Source organism: Nannospalax galili, unplaced genomic scaffold (genome assembly GCF_000622305.1).
Source record: "Nannospalax galili isolate Female #2095 unplaced genomic scaffold, S.galili_v1.0 scaffold451, whole genome shotgun sequence".
In the NCBI taxonomy this organism is placed as follows: domain Eukaryota; kingdom Metazoa; phylum Chordata; class Mammalia; order Rodentia; family Spalacidae; genus Nannospalax; species Nannospalax galili.
In genome coordinates, this window is record NW_008331662.1 from 1,347,146 (window position 1) to 1,362,190 (window position 15,045).

The 15,045-nt window shown below is 36.7% G+C and overlaps 1 protein-coding gene across 18 annotated transcripts in view; it reads right to left on the reverse strand.

The window, feature by feature from the left end:
* The window catches only part of Znf644 (zinc finger protein 644), an 81,408-nt gene that overhangs the window by 18,788 nt on the left and 47,575 nt on the right, over window positions 1-15,045 (reverse strand). For 14 of the 18 annotated variants that reach the window (XM_008826817.2, XM_029560483.1, XM_008826816.3 and 11 more), the window contains one exon: window positions 25-3,050. The exons of 2 other annotated variants lie outside the window; for them this stretch is intronic. In XM_008826817.2, the coding sequence (XP_008825039.1) occupies window positions 25-3,050 (3,026 nt within the window). Of the gene's footprint in view, window positions 1-24; window positions 3,051-15,045 lie in introns of those variants that run through there. 2 more of the 18 variants (XM_029560481.1, XM_029560485.1) reach the window with 1 other exon arrangement.

Genomic DNA, 15,045 nt, shown 5'->3' on the forward strand with positions numbered 1-15,045 from the left:
AACTATCTCTAAATGAGAACTTACCTTTTCTAACTCGCTTAACAGGCGTCCCTGTGCCAGTTCTTTTGAAATGTTGCATTTTGTCACTTGTGGCTATTTGTTCTGGTGACACAACATGACGGGCTTCATAGCTTAATCCTGCTCTGTGAAGATGTCCTCGGACATGATTTGACAGCCCAACACCTGTTTCAAATGTTGCTGGGCAATAAGGACATGACTTCTTCTCAAGAGACAAGTCAGTCCAATGAAAAACAGAACTATGCTTTGACAATGGAGTTTCGGTAGTATCTAAATGCTGAGGATCGTGTATCTCATGTAAAAAGTTGTTAGTGCCAGCATCTTCATAATATTCAAAATAAAAGCCATCATTTTGATCATAACTAAGGGTAGTATTGTCTCCAGGATCTTGACTTTCCGTCTTGCTTTTAAACAGAGGGAATAAATTTACAGGCTCCTGATTAAGATCACTGTAGGTTTCTTCTTCTATGGCCTGTGTAGTGTAATCACCCAGCTCAACATTATCCCAGGAACTATCATCTTCTGTTTCATAACTATCTTTCTTTTCAGCAGAATTGAGTTTTTGCAAAACAACAACAGTCATCTTATGTAAAAAATCAGGATAGCTATCCAAGTCTTCTCCTCCAACAGAACTTTCCTTCTTCGATCCCTTAACTACTCTTTTCACAGCTACACGTCTGTGGTCTTTGAAGTTTTCTGGTCTTTTGGTGTCTGGGTGATGAGGGTCTGAAATAAAATTATGAGAATTACTTGTTGATGAAAACAAATGTAAAGAATTTAATGAATTAACTTCTTTTTTGAAATGCAGTGGATATGATTCACCTGATTTTTTGATCGTCCTGTAGTTTCCATACTTGTGCCTATATAAATAACTATTTGCCTTAGCACTGGGTTTTTCTTTTGCTGCTTGCTGGAAATACTTTGGTTTTTGGTCAATGCTGCTTTTTATCGTAACAGTCTTGTGAGGAGAGTTGTTTTGATTACACGTGTTCACACCTGACTGGGCAATGCTTTTCCGGGCTTTTTGTATTCTATGTGGCCGCTTATGGAATTTGGAAAAATTACTTGACTGTGAGTTTGGTCCAAATGTTCGTTTAACATCTTGTTTTAAAGCAGAGTTCTTTGGAAATGTGGCTGACTGTTGCTTACCTAATTGCTTAGTGCTATCAATTTCTATAGGTTCCTCAAGAATGTCACTTTTTCTTTTATCAAGTCCAAGAGGACTACCACGTGAATCAATGCATGCTGAGGAATGCAAATACTCCATGTGTTTTTTTAAAATATTTCTGGCTGAAGTAGTAAATGGGCACATCTTACATAGATATGTAGCTGATTTTTTGGATGACCCTATAACAGAGTCTTTCACTAAAGTCTTTTTTTGTGTTTTTCTCTGGGTTGTATCTGAATTGACTACAGGACATTTCACTGCTGCTCCATGAGCAACACCTCGATGGCATTCCAATTCATTTTCTGTCACTGCCATGAAGTTACACTCTTCACAGCAATAGTACCTTTTATCTTTCTCATGGGTTTTAGCATGTTGCACAAATGTCTTAGGACAATTGGTACCAAACACACACTGAGGGCATTGTAGTCGTGCACTTCTTCCTTCATCCTGGAGTTCTTTCAATTCACGAATTTCTTCCATCAACTTCTGCCTTCTTTCTTGGTGAATAATCATATGTTTGAGAAGAGAATTGCGATCTCGAAATGTCCGTCCACATTCTCTACAAGCATATGGCCTTGGGACATTGAGATGGCGAAAGTGACTATTCCCATCTAAATGATACATCATATGCCTGTGGAGGTGCTTTTTCTCCCTAAAATTCACATTGCACTTTGTACAGGGGTAGAATGATGGCTCTTCAGTACTGAAAGTAGCAGGTGACTCAGAATCACTCTCTTCACATTTCTTTTTTAAGGTATTTGAAACAAAAGTGCTAGTATGAACAGGTGAACTATCTTCTCCACATTTATCTGGGTTATAAATTAGATGCTGAAAAGCATCTACAGATTCTAAGTCTTCATCAGCTGATTCAGGCTTCACTTTTGACAATGTGTATTTCTGTGACTCTATTGCTTGTACCTCTTCATTTTGCTCCAGAAACTCAACTTCAAGCATTTTTGACTTATTGGCTACACGATTAGAATCATTAAAACAATCCTCTGTATAACGAGTTATTTTGCTTACATCCATTTTTCGCTTTCTCTTTTTTTCTAGACCTACTTTAGAATGAACTGGAGGTTTATCCACTGTTTCATCATTAGTCATAAGAAACTGAATGAACTCTTTTTGGGGATCCCAGTCTGCATCATTTTCTGACTTAAATTCATCTGTACCTGAGGAGATTCTTGCTAATGTATTGACACAATCATCTTTTACCAATACATCATCACTATCCTCACCCACCTCTACTTGGTTTATTAAAGTGCTCTCTGACTTTATACTACTCCCTACTGAATTCTGAACATCACAACCAACTGAAGTAGAGGTAGGTAGTTTTTTAATGGAATGGGTTGGATTCTTAGCATATGCTACATCTGATAACAAAAATAGAACTTGGTGCTGATTTGCTTTTTGTGGTGTAGACAGCTGAAGATCAGCTGCTGCTTTCAAAGTTGAGTAAGATTCTGTTGTTGGCTGATCCACTGGCTGTCCAGTGGTTAGTGAAACACTGCCTTTATTCATACTGGAAGTCTTAGTTAAGGAGGAGTGTGAAACTGGTCCATTAACAATAGCTCCTTTAGGCAAGGTACAGTTTTCATTAGAAACAGTAGGAGCACCAGCAGGTTTAAGGAGAGTAGACTGGCCTCCACTTAAGGCTTTTTCAGATTTATCCTCTGATAATTCTTCAGACAGAGCCAATGTATTGTTTTTTTGAAATGTTTGACAATCTTTTGGTTTGTGAACTCCACTCTCTTTCTCTGAGATGAAACTGCTGCCATCTAGGAGTTCTTCTTTAGCACCAGTAATAGCGGTGTTTATCTTCAAATCATCCATATTGTTGGCAAGACCATTTAACACATTTAGTCTAGAAAATGGAAAACAAAAATTTAGATTTGCATGAAAAACATACCAACAGAAATGCATGGAGAGTTGAAAGTACACGTTTATTAGCTTAATTTTCTACTCTTTATGTTGAAATTCTAGTAATTTTCCAGAAATGGAAGAGATTTTTAAAGAACTGACCACTTTAGAAATAAACATTTTTATTAAAAATAGAATTTTTACTTATTAAAAATATTTTTAAGTATTTTGAAAATATTGGGTTTTTGTGTTCTAGAAATACAGTATTTTATATGTACAAATATCTAGGGAGATTCCATATACTCACAGAATATAAATGAATATACTATGTATTAAAAGATTAAATCATCAAATGTAAGACTTCTAATAAAAAGATTTGGCTTAAATAGATTTATTAGAGACAGTTACTCCATACAACAGAATCATTTGAATTATCATATATTGCAAAGAAAAAAGTTTTGTCACTAAAAAGCTCATTCCTGGAGGAATATAACAAAGAATTACATAGTAAACAACTGTGTCTAAATCAACATCTGTAGTCAATGTCAGTGGCTTACTTCCATAAAATAATTTCTATTTCTAAAGTATTTTAAATTGTTTTAGTCTTATGATAGTGTACTGCCAAAATTCTACTAACTACAAAACCAGTTTATTCATGGGGTCTCATTCATTTATTCAAATTATTCTTACTTGTCCATTAGGAAAGCTAAAACTAATCAAGTTTTATGCTAAAATTCCATACACTGAGATCCCAAAGTCTAGGCATTCTCTTAAAGCAATTATATGATCTCACAATAGGGCACTGGGCTAAAACTATATGAGATACTATATTTATTTCATATATAATGTAGACAAAAAAATGTCAAAGTGGTTTTGATCACACATTGAATTATTAAAAGAGGACACTACAATATTGTAAAGGGAGAGTCTCTGGGACACAATCACACCATGGTAGTAATCAATGCCCCTACTATGAAGGATTCTCTTACATCCTGGCCATATTCTGCTCTGAGAATTGGCAAGATAATACTAAGCTACTTGGAAGAATATAAACTTTGTAGGGACCTAGTTACCATCATGTTTCTAAGAACCACCTGACAAAGGTACTAGGCAATATTTGTTCAATAAAGGACTAATTGTTGAATAAATAAAAAACTTGAAAAAAGAAAAATAGCTTTCTTTCTATGAAATTTGAGGACTGCATTCTAATACAAGTTCCATCATGATTCTGACTTCTTGACCCATAAACTGCAGTAATGCTTTTAAGAATACTGAGCTGGGTGTAGTGGCCCAAGCTTTTGATCCCAGCACTTGGGAGGTAGAGGCAGGCGGATTTCTGTGAGTTCAAGGCCTGCCTGGTCTACATAGTGAGTTCCAAGGCCAGCTGGGGCTATAGGGAGACCCTGTCTCAAAAAAAAAAAAAAGAATACTCAATTTACGGCTGGGTGTGGTGATGCATGCCTTTAATTTCAGCATTAGGGAGGCAGAGGCAAGCAGATCTCCGTGAGTTCCAGGCCAGGTGGGGTTACAGGGAGACCCCTGTCTCAAAAAGACACACACACAGACACACACACACACACACACACACACACACACACACAAAACAAAACAAAAAAACCCACTCAACTCCAGGTAGTAATTATTTAAATTAGTGGTATAGCTTCATAACTCTCTTCCACTTGAACATAGCAGTATAGTTTATTCACTATCCAAATAGTCACTGAGCACTTACTCTGTCTCAAGCACTGCTCTAGTACTAGCGATAATAGCAGTAAACATGACACATGTTTCTGCTCCTCAGATTAATACTATTTTAAGGCAGCAGGACTATCAAATGCTATGAAGAAACTACGATGTTTTTAAATAATTTTCACTTAGGATACAAATTCCATGCTTTTGTAAAACATTAAATGTAGTTCAAGAATGAAAGATTTCTAAAAAGCAACTTTCTCATTTCATAACACATACTACTTTCAACAAAACGTTTAATACAACAAAGATTGCAAACATACATAAATATCTTTCTTTGGCATTATTTATACCAACAATCATTACTCTATCCCTCACACATTTTTTCATTTCTGCTTTGAGACTGGCAAACTTCCATAGTAATAAAAATAGACTTCCAATAAGATCATATTCAATGATATCACCCCAAAATGGTGCTAATGCAGCACCCAGCAGGAGTCTATATCACAAACACAGAAGTTAAAAATGGGCAGCACATAAACATGTGTTAGGAAAGTGTACAAATGTCAATGAAAAGCAAAGTGAGTCTGATGCTGTCTTGCTACCCATTCCTGATATTTCTCATTGAACTCAACAGAAAGAACGCCTCAATATTAACAATCTCATAAATTTGAAATGAATGACAGTTTTTTAACTAGCCTGAAAGACACTTTCTGTTCCTATTTATTATAATCATAGAGGTAGACAAATATATGCTCAGTCAATTTGAAGCCTGTATTAGCTTTTCTCAACAGGAAGCAATGTTGCTAACGAAGTGGTAAATTCAGTGTTAATGAGTGGCTTCACTGTTACCACCTCAGAGGTAAAACCTTCCATGTTCTATGTTCCACCCATCTGTTCTGGTGTTAGAGGTTGAGAGATGGAACAGACGCTTCCCATTTAAAGCAACTTCACTGGTACCCCCGAACAGCAGGGTGACAAAGTATAAGAACATCATGTTGTCTTCAAGACTGTACCCTCATTACCAGAATGGCTTTCTAAGACCCTTTCATAAACTTACGTTCAGAAGACACCATTTTGCTCAAAAACTTTAAAAATATACATTTAAAATATATTGTATCCATAAAATACATCTAGTTTAAAAAAAAAACCACACAACATTGTTAAAATCAGGTCTTCAAACAATTACATTTTTTATGTTTACATACGGCAATATGGCTTAGCCATCAACAAATTCATAATTATCTCTACTCAAATTAGTTTTAGGTAAGTGGCAAGGCTTTCTTTCTTAGCACACTAATTTTGACAATATACATCAGTTAGAAAATATGCTGTATGGAATGAAGTCAGAAAACCAGGGTTTTAGGAACAATTAAAATTTTCTGGGTTTAATTTTTAGAATATTGTCTAGTGGTAAAATACTTTATACCTGTTCTTCGTAACAATATTCAAGACACACAGCTGTTGAAGAGAGAAATAATGAAAAACAATGGATCATTAAACTCTGCTGCACTGAATAAAGGATCTAGAATTTTCACATCTACTTCCTGAATTCATGCAGAACTATACAGCATCCAGGTAAGAAAGCATTTGACCCATAAGCTAATTTTACACTGTATGAAATGGTTTTCAACTACCTTGACATGGTCAAGTGTATACAGCAGGGCCACCAATACCACTTAATATTACTTTAACAAAGGAACATGCATGAAGATAAACATTATTAGATTTTAAAGAAGAAAGCTAACAAATTTCAAATGTACTATGTTATATCAAGGGACCTGGATTTCAATTCAGTAAGTTCAAAATAGCCATTAAAAAAACAATGTTTAGATACCACTACTAAAATCCTTCTCCATAATCATATAATTATACTCTTCCTCATAACTGAATTTAAAGCTGTTCTTTAAAAAATTCATACTTTAAAAAAACTGCAAATGGGGATTCTAAATCTACATAAAACATATTTCAGTTTCCAGAAAATCATAATGAGTTCTACAGCTATAACTGCCTCTAGTTATATACTATGAGCATTAAAAAAAGCACAAAGGTCAGATCTGTCTTCAAGATGACAGACCATCACTTATATGCCTCAAGCTAGTCTTATTGTCTCAGAAATCTCAAACATCAGTATTTTTGCAAACTATCAGCACTTGCTATAACACCCTCACTACACTACATCTTGAGGTTACTACAGAAGAAATGAGGTGATAATTGCATATTAGCATAATTATTCTGTAATCCCTCTGAGCAAGCTTCCTAGGTCACTCAGTAATTCAGATTAGATACAACCTTCTTGTCATCAAATCTATGCTGTCCACTTTCTGTTCATGAATAATTCTTTTTTTGATAAAAATTAGCTAATTTCATTCTTCTATGTACATTATTAATTGTATTTATTGCAAGTAGGTTAACATTTTGTGGGTACTTATTACATAATGCCAACCTTTGTCACATAGTATAATTTCACACAAAATACAGTACAATTTGCCCTTACTGCAAGTTAGTTCATTAGTAACTATATTGCACAGCTATTAATAAATTATAATGTTGCCCACTAGAGTTATAGTTAGTATCTGTCAGGTTTTCACAAACCCTGTGTTCATTTAAGAACACATGACAGCTTCAGTTAGTAATATATGAGATTGGGTCAAGGAGAGAAAACCATTCACAACTGTCAACCTAATTGCAAAACAAATCTTAATTAACTATATTTAAGTTACTATAGTATTTAAGCCTGTAAGTATCATGTACAATGTAACAACATATATACCTAAATCTTACTCACTGCACAATCCGCTAGGAGATAGATTATATTCCATAAACCTATCACCCAGGTAGTAATCTCATACGGGTATCACACTGAAAGGAAATACTACAAAAAAAACTCACTGATACAAAAATGTGGAGGTTGACCCCATGCCATTTAATAAAATGAAGTTGGTACATCTAGTCAAATGACCCATACAGTTACTACTCTACAAACTATTCAAAGTGTATCATACGGAAAGCAGAACGCACAGCCAACTGATAGCTCCATGAGAGGAAGACTTGTCAGAAACACTATAGAACATAATAAGACTGAACAGCAGGTAGGATCATTTGGAAGGTCTTTTCTAGTATGTAGTTGAAATGTCTAATCTTTAATTATATTACTAACGTGTAACACTATTTGAAACTAGGATGAGAATTGAACAACTAGACCTTAAACATTTTACTTTCACCATTACCTGAAACCACTTGTAATATGCTGAGACACTGACCCTTGAACAATGAAAATATGGCACTAAATAGCTTATGTATTGAGGTCACACAGCTATACATATCATGAAAACTTGAGAATTCTGCTGCCAAATGGTAATGTGATACATGTAACTGCAAGGATGATGGGGTAAGTGGGGTATAGGGAGATGTACTACAAAGGCAGTTTTAACAACTTCACAAAATTATGTGGCAGAGAGACAGAATCAACAGTAGCACAAAGACAAACACATGTCCATTAATCAAAGGTTAATGCCCACCCCACCCAATGAATAATTCTGCAAATATAAAAGCAGGGAAGGCATAAATATGGCTGTAACTAATGGAGAGTACAGTGACAGGAAAAGCAAGTAGTGATGGTCTATTATACTAGTCTATGCTTTCAGAAGGTCAGAAACTGGTAATCCCTGGGCTCTGACAGAGTAAATCTGTGCTGGATAGTATTAGTTGTCAACCTGACACACCTGGGTTGAGGGAGCCTCAACTGGGGAAAAACCTCCATTGAACTGGGCTATGGCCATGTTGTAGGGTATTTTCTTGATTTCTGAGTGATGTGGCAGGGCCTAGCCCACTGTAGGCAGTGCCACCCCGAGCAGGTTGTCCTCTACTGTTTAAGAAAGCAGGAGAGGGGCAGGAGAGATTTAAGAGTACTGGATGCTCTTGCAGAGGACCTGAGTTTGAATCCCAGCACCAACATGGTGGCTAACAACGATCTGTAACTCCAGTTCCATGGGATCCAACATCACAGGTACATGGATGCACTTATACACATGCAGGCAAACACACACACAGAAAAATAAAAATCTTTAAAAAAAAATTTATAAATGCTGTGCCTCTATGTGGCAATGACCAGCAGGATATAAGAAACATGGCAAAGGATTTCTGAGTGTGGAGTTGGTATGAGCAAATGTCCAGTTCCCTAATGTTTAGTAAGGAAAAGTTAATTTGTTTCAAGCTACTAACAAACATTACTGATTTTAAGGGCCTTTTTACAAAAGCTGAAGATATGATTTGCATCATATGGATTGTCAGTATAGATGAAATTCCTTTCTTAGGAAAGATAATCAGATCATTTATTGAAAGAGTTCATCTATCAAATATATGCTAGCTCTTCTCTAGTACTCCAACAAACTGATTACTTAAAGATAGAGGTACACTTCTTAAATCTTTCATTTTATATTTCTTTACTTAACCAAATAACTGTATTTAGAAAATGCAAAGCTATTTTTACTCAAATGGGAGGTAGTACTGGTACAATTTACTGAAAACTGGATTAGATGATTTAAAAAAAATTCTGAGCCAGGTGTGGTGGTGCACGCCTTTATTCCCAGCACTTGGGAGGCAGGGGCAGGCCGATCTTTGTGAGTTCGAGGCCAGCCTGGTCTACATAGTGAGTTCCAGGACAGCTGGGCCTACAGGGAAACCCTGTCTCAAAAAGACCAAAAAAAAAAAAAAATCTGTTATTCTATGAAAATATATAATGGGTACTTAATACTTTAAACCGTACTAAGTAAATTTAAACTTACATGTTCATCTAGGAATGTGACATGATATTCCTTTTGAGAATATCATGAAAAATAAGGTTCTATTTCTACAAATTAATATTTATCAAATATAAACTCTCTGATGTAATCATTTATTACAGTGATCTTTTCCTTTGAAATCAGCAAAAAATAAAAATTCCACTATCTTCTAAAAATTATTCTGAAGCAATCACTCATTTACAATTATTTCAATTTAGGATGATAAAAATTACAAAGTACAAGCCTATCAATATGCTTCTAACACTGTCTTAAAAGAGAGGGGAAACTTCCAAAAGAATATACTTATCTTTAAAGGTAAATCATTCGTGCTAACCAGCACACACAGATCCGTGGCAGCCCACCTATAATCCGAGCACTCTGGAGGTAAAAACAGGATCCTTGGGCAAGCTGGATACTACACTAGCTCAATCAACGCGCTCTGAGTTGAAGTGAGAGGCTCTGCCTCAATATAAAGACTGGGAGGAATGGAGGAAGACAGCTGATACAAAGCCATGGACAGACAGACACAGACGCACACACACACACTCCAATCCCAAAGGTTCACATAATAACAAGGAAAAAAAGAGCAAACCAAACCCAAATGTAGAAAGAGACAAGGAATCAGAGATAAATATAAAAATAGTTCTGTCACCACTTATAAAAATAATTTCAAAATGGATTAAAAATTTACATGTAAGACCTGAAACTTTCCAACTACTAAAAAAAAAAAAAAAAAAAAAAATAGGAGAAATGCTTCAGCACACTAAAAGGAGCAGTGACATTTTTGGAAAAGACCTCAAAGGCACAAACAAGAATTGCAAAATGACAAATAAGACTATATCAAAGGGAAAATCCATTGTATAGCAGCAAAGGGACAACCAGAGCACAAACTAGGGGGAGAAAAATCGAAGCATCTAACAGCAGATTAACATCCAAAATATATAGGAAAATCAAAAAACTCAGTAACAACCACCCTACTTTAGGGACTGGAGAGATGTCTAGACTATATCAAGAACTTGGAGGGAGGAAAGGAGGACAACCCAACTAAAAGTGGCTATGGAACTTAAATGAGAGTTGTCAGAAGAGATCTAAATGGCTAAGAAATGCTTTTTTAAAGTGTTCCTATCCTTAGCCACTAGGGAAATACAAGTTAAAACTACTTTGAGATTTTATCTTACCCCAGTCAAAATGGCTAATAAAACAACAAATGCTGGTGAAGATGTAGGGAACCAGTAACCCTCAAACTGGTATAGCCACTATGGAAATCAGTGTGGCAGTTCCTCAAAAACTTAGAACAAAATCTAGCATCTGATCCAGCTATTGCACTCCTTGGCATACACCCAAAGGATTCTATACCGTACTACAGACACACATGCTCATCCACATGCATCTCTTCTCTAATCACAATAGCTAGGACATGGAAAACAGCCTAGATGTACATCAAGTGATGAATGGCGAAGAAAATATGGTAGTTATAAACAATGGAATAAACTTCTTTGTTCAGTTATAAAGAAGAATGAAATTGTGAACTCTGCACGCAAATGAATGGGAGAAATTAAATTAAACTGTATTAGGTAACCCAACCCTAGAAAGATAAATGTCACATGTTGTCACTCATATGTTGACCCTAGTGTCAAATCATTACATTTGTGTATTTAACTTGGAAATTCCTTATGTATTCCTGTAGAATCTAGGAGACCAGGAGGTCATGGTTGGGTAGTGGGGTAGTATAAAACAGGTGATAGGAAAGGTAAGGGGGAACAACAGAGAAGGAGGTATTAAGTGGAAAAAGGATGGGAGGGTAGGGCAGAAGAGTTGGGGAGGGATAACATTAAAGATGCTTTAAAAAAAATCATACGAAAACATGTATTTTATAAGCTTTTATACACTGTATATATGATTTCTTTCACATGAAATATGCAAAACAGATAAATTGATCCACAGAGGTTAAAGAAGGTAAGAGAACCAGGTGACAGTGAAAGGGAGGAATAGGAAGCAATCATTTCATAGGTATATGGTTTTAGGGGGTGATTGAACAATTTAGAAACCACATAGCTGATGACTGTCCAACAATGTAATAACACCAAACACCACAAAATATTCACTAAAAATAGTTATTATATGCTGTGTGAATTTCACCTCAATTTTTAAACAAACGGCTAACCATAAAATGCCATACATTCATTTTGTCAATATCCAATGTGGAAGATTCTTACTTCCTATATTCTCTCCAAAATCATCCAGCCAAACCCCAAGTCAAAAAACAGGTTCTTTTGTAAGATCTAATGAACAAGACAATCATGTTTCCAGTATGTTATGGTCTTTCTCATTGGAGGAATCAATAAATATTTTCACTTGTTCCTACTACTCTTTCTGGCTGGAGCACACTTAACATAAACAACAGAAGCCAGGAAAAAGGATTAATATCCTTGTTAAAGTAACCGCCAGTAACAGTAGAGGACTGGGGGTACAGCTCAGTGCATATAGTTTCAGTGCATTTCTGGCATGCATGAAACCCTGGGGTTCAATTCCCAGTATGAAGAAAACTGAGATGGGGGTGGGGGTGGGGCAGAGAGAAAAGAGGGAATGAGAAGACTGTAACCAGTCAACAAAAGGAAAATTTTTCTTCAGTTCTATACTAAAGGATGTTCTTTAAAAAGAGTAAATGGTTGCAGATGAACTGAAGATGCAAAAATGAATAAAACCAGGCATGGTGGGCCATGCCTTTATTCCCAACATTTGGGAGGCAGAGGCAGGCAGATTATCTGTGAGATGTAGGCCAGCCTGGTCTACACAGCAAGTTCCAGGCCAGCTGGGGCTACAAAGAGATCCTGTCTCTAAAAAAAAAAAAAAATCAAAAAGAGGAACAAAAAGTGATTTAAAAATACTGAGTACATGGTGGTTTGAATATGCTTCCCTAAAATTCACGTATTAGAAGCTTGATCCCAAGGCCAGGCATGGTGGCACACACCTTTAATCCCAGCACTTGGGAGGCAGATCTCTGTAAATTCAAGGCCAGCCTGGTCTACCTAGTGAGTTCCAGGCCAGCCAGAGCTACAGGGAGACCCTGTCTCAAAAAGACCAAAAAAAAATTGAAGCTTGATCCCTAATGCAAAGAGACAAGCACAAAGAGAGGCACTGAGGGAGTGATGACATCATCACTGCAGTTATCTCACAAAGAGGAGGTCAGCCCCTTGTTCTCCCAATGCCAGGCCATACTTCATCAGAAGCAAGCAATCAGAACCTTGGCCTAGCTCCCATGGCATATAACATTCTGTTCATTATGAATGATCCAGCCTGGGGCAGCACAAAAACTAAAACACTGGATAATTCTAAGATAATAACACAAAAGATTATTTCATTGGTGACTAAAACACATGTGTCTATATGACTATAATATAAATAGAGAAAAGGGGGGAATAAATGATTTTTAAGTGTTATAGATCTGCTCTGTTCTAGAAAGATTAAAATAATTAAATTATACTCTTACAGGCAAGGATGCAGTTGTAATCCCCGAGGGTATGTCTCAGAGGTGTGGTCTAAGGACCACTGGGACCCCTGAGTCACTGCAAGGGAGTCCTCAAAATTAAGCAATTTTCATACTAACACCTTACTTGCCTTTTCCACTCTCATTCTCTCAAAAGCGTATAATGGAATTTTCCAGAGGCTGTATGACTTGTGATATCCCAACAGATTAAAAAAAGAAACAGGAATAAGAATGCAGATGTCTGCGATTAAGACGTTAAAAAAAGATTATTTTAAAATGCAAAATAATGCTACTTTTCTCACTAAATTCTGATCAAGAGTATATTTTTCACATTCTGCACTATTTATGCCAACATGTTTTGAGAACCCATCTTTAAATAAACTACTAAGTATTTTTCTGCTCAAGTTCAAATACAATTATCATTCTCAACTGGAGTTAAAGCCTTTCAAAATGCTTAAAAGATTATGGACTCTCACACCGGATATACACTGGCATCTAAGTGTTAGAGGGCAGGTATGCTGCTAAACATTATATGAAAAGCAAACAGTCCTCAATACCTGGCCTAAAACATCAGTTGTGCTATCGTGGTTAAGGAAAGTTGATATAATCATATAAACGAATGATGAAAGGATCCCAAGAATAAATACTCTGAGGCTCACTGAGCAAAATAAATATAAATTGCATCCATGAATTGAAAACTTCAATACTAAATCATGAAGATACTATCTCAAAGTAATAAAATACATTCATTTTATAAAACAGCATAACCAAACATTTATAGAAGCACAAAGATCCAAAAGAACAAGGCAGGAGAATTTGCCTTCTTGGATATAAAAACTTTTGTGTGCCAAGTGTGGTGGTGCACGCCTTTAATCCCAGCACTCAGAAATCAGAAGCAGGTACATCTCTGTGAGGTCAAGGCCAGCTTGCTCTACATAGTGAGTTCCAGAAAAGCTGGGGTTACAGGTAGACCCTGTCTCAACAATAACAAAACAACAAAACTAAAGGGCAAGCAAATGTACTGGAGAGACGGCCCAGCAATAGCTTGGAGTTTAAGAGTATATACTACTCCTGCAGAGGACCCACGTTCAGTTTCCCAGCACCCACGTCAGGCAGCTCACAACTGCATGGACGGGAACTTCAGGAGATCTAACTGCTGGATAGCGTCAATTGTCAATTTGACATCTGGAAGAGGGTCCATTTGGACCCTCAATTGGATAGTTTCTTCTATCACACTGGCCTGTGGCCATACCTGTAAGGCCATTTTTTCTGACTGTTGAGTGATGAGGGAGGGTCCAGTCCACTGTGGGTTCTGCCATCCCTGGGTGGTTGGTCCTGAGTTGTGTTAAGAAAGCAGGCTGAGCACTGGCCAAGGGAGCAAGTACTCAGTGCTCCTATGTGGTCTGTGCTTCAGTTCCTATCTCCAGGTGCTCCTCTGAGCTCCTGCTCTGGATAAACAGTAAGCTGTAAAGTGAAATCTTTTCTTCCCCAAGCTACTTTGATCATGGTATTTATCACAGCAATACTAAGACATAGCACATCTCTTTTGGCCTTCCTGGAAACTTGCACTCATGTGCACAGACCCACAAAGACACATATAATTAAAAAACAATTTTTTCAAAAGGAAGAAGAGATTTCATAAAAGAGGCTATTTAAAGACATAATATAGGAAAATGCACTCTCAAGGAAGACCAAAATTAAAGAGGCTGTTAATGCCAAGCACTGACTGGTAAGAAAACTAGAACCATGGCAGGTAGCTGATAAGATCACATAAGCACTCTGGAAACAATTCTGCTACCCTCTAAATTCAAACATATACATATCAATGGCCCAGACACAACTGCTGGTAATCACCCAACAAAAATGTTACACATGTGCAACAAAAAAAAACCCTTAATGTTCGTGCCAGCATTATTCAATCCAAAAGTCCAAAACCACTAAAAGTTTATTTTTAGCCAGGCATAGTGGCACACGCATTTAATCCCAGCACTTGGGAAGCAGTGGCAGGAGGATCTCTGTTGAGTTCAAGGCCAGCCTCG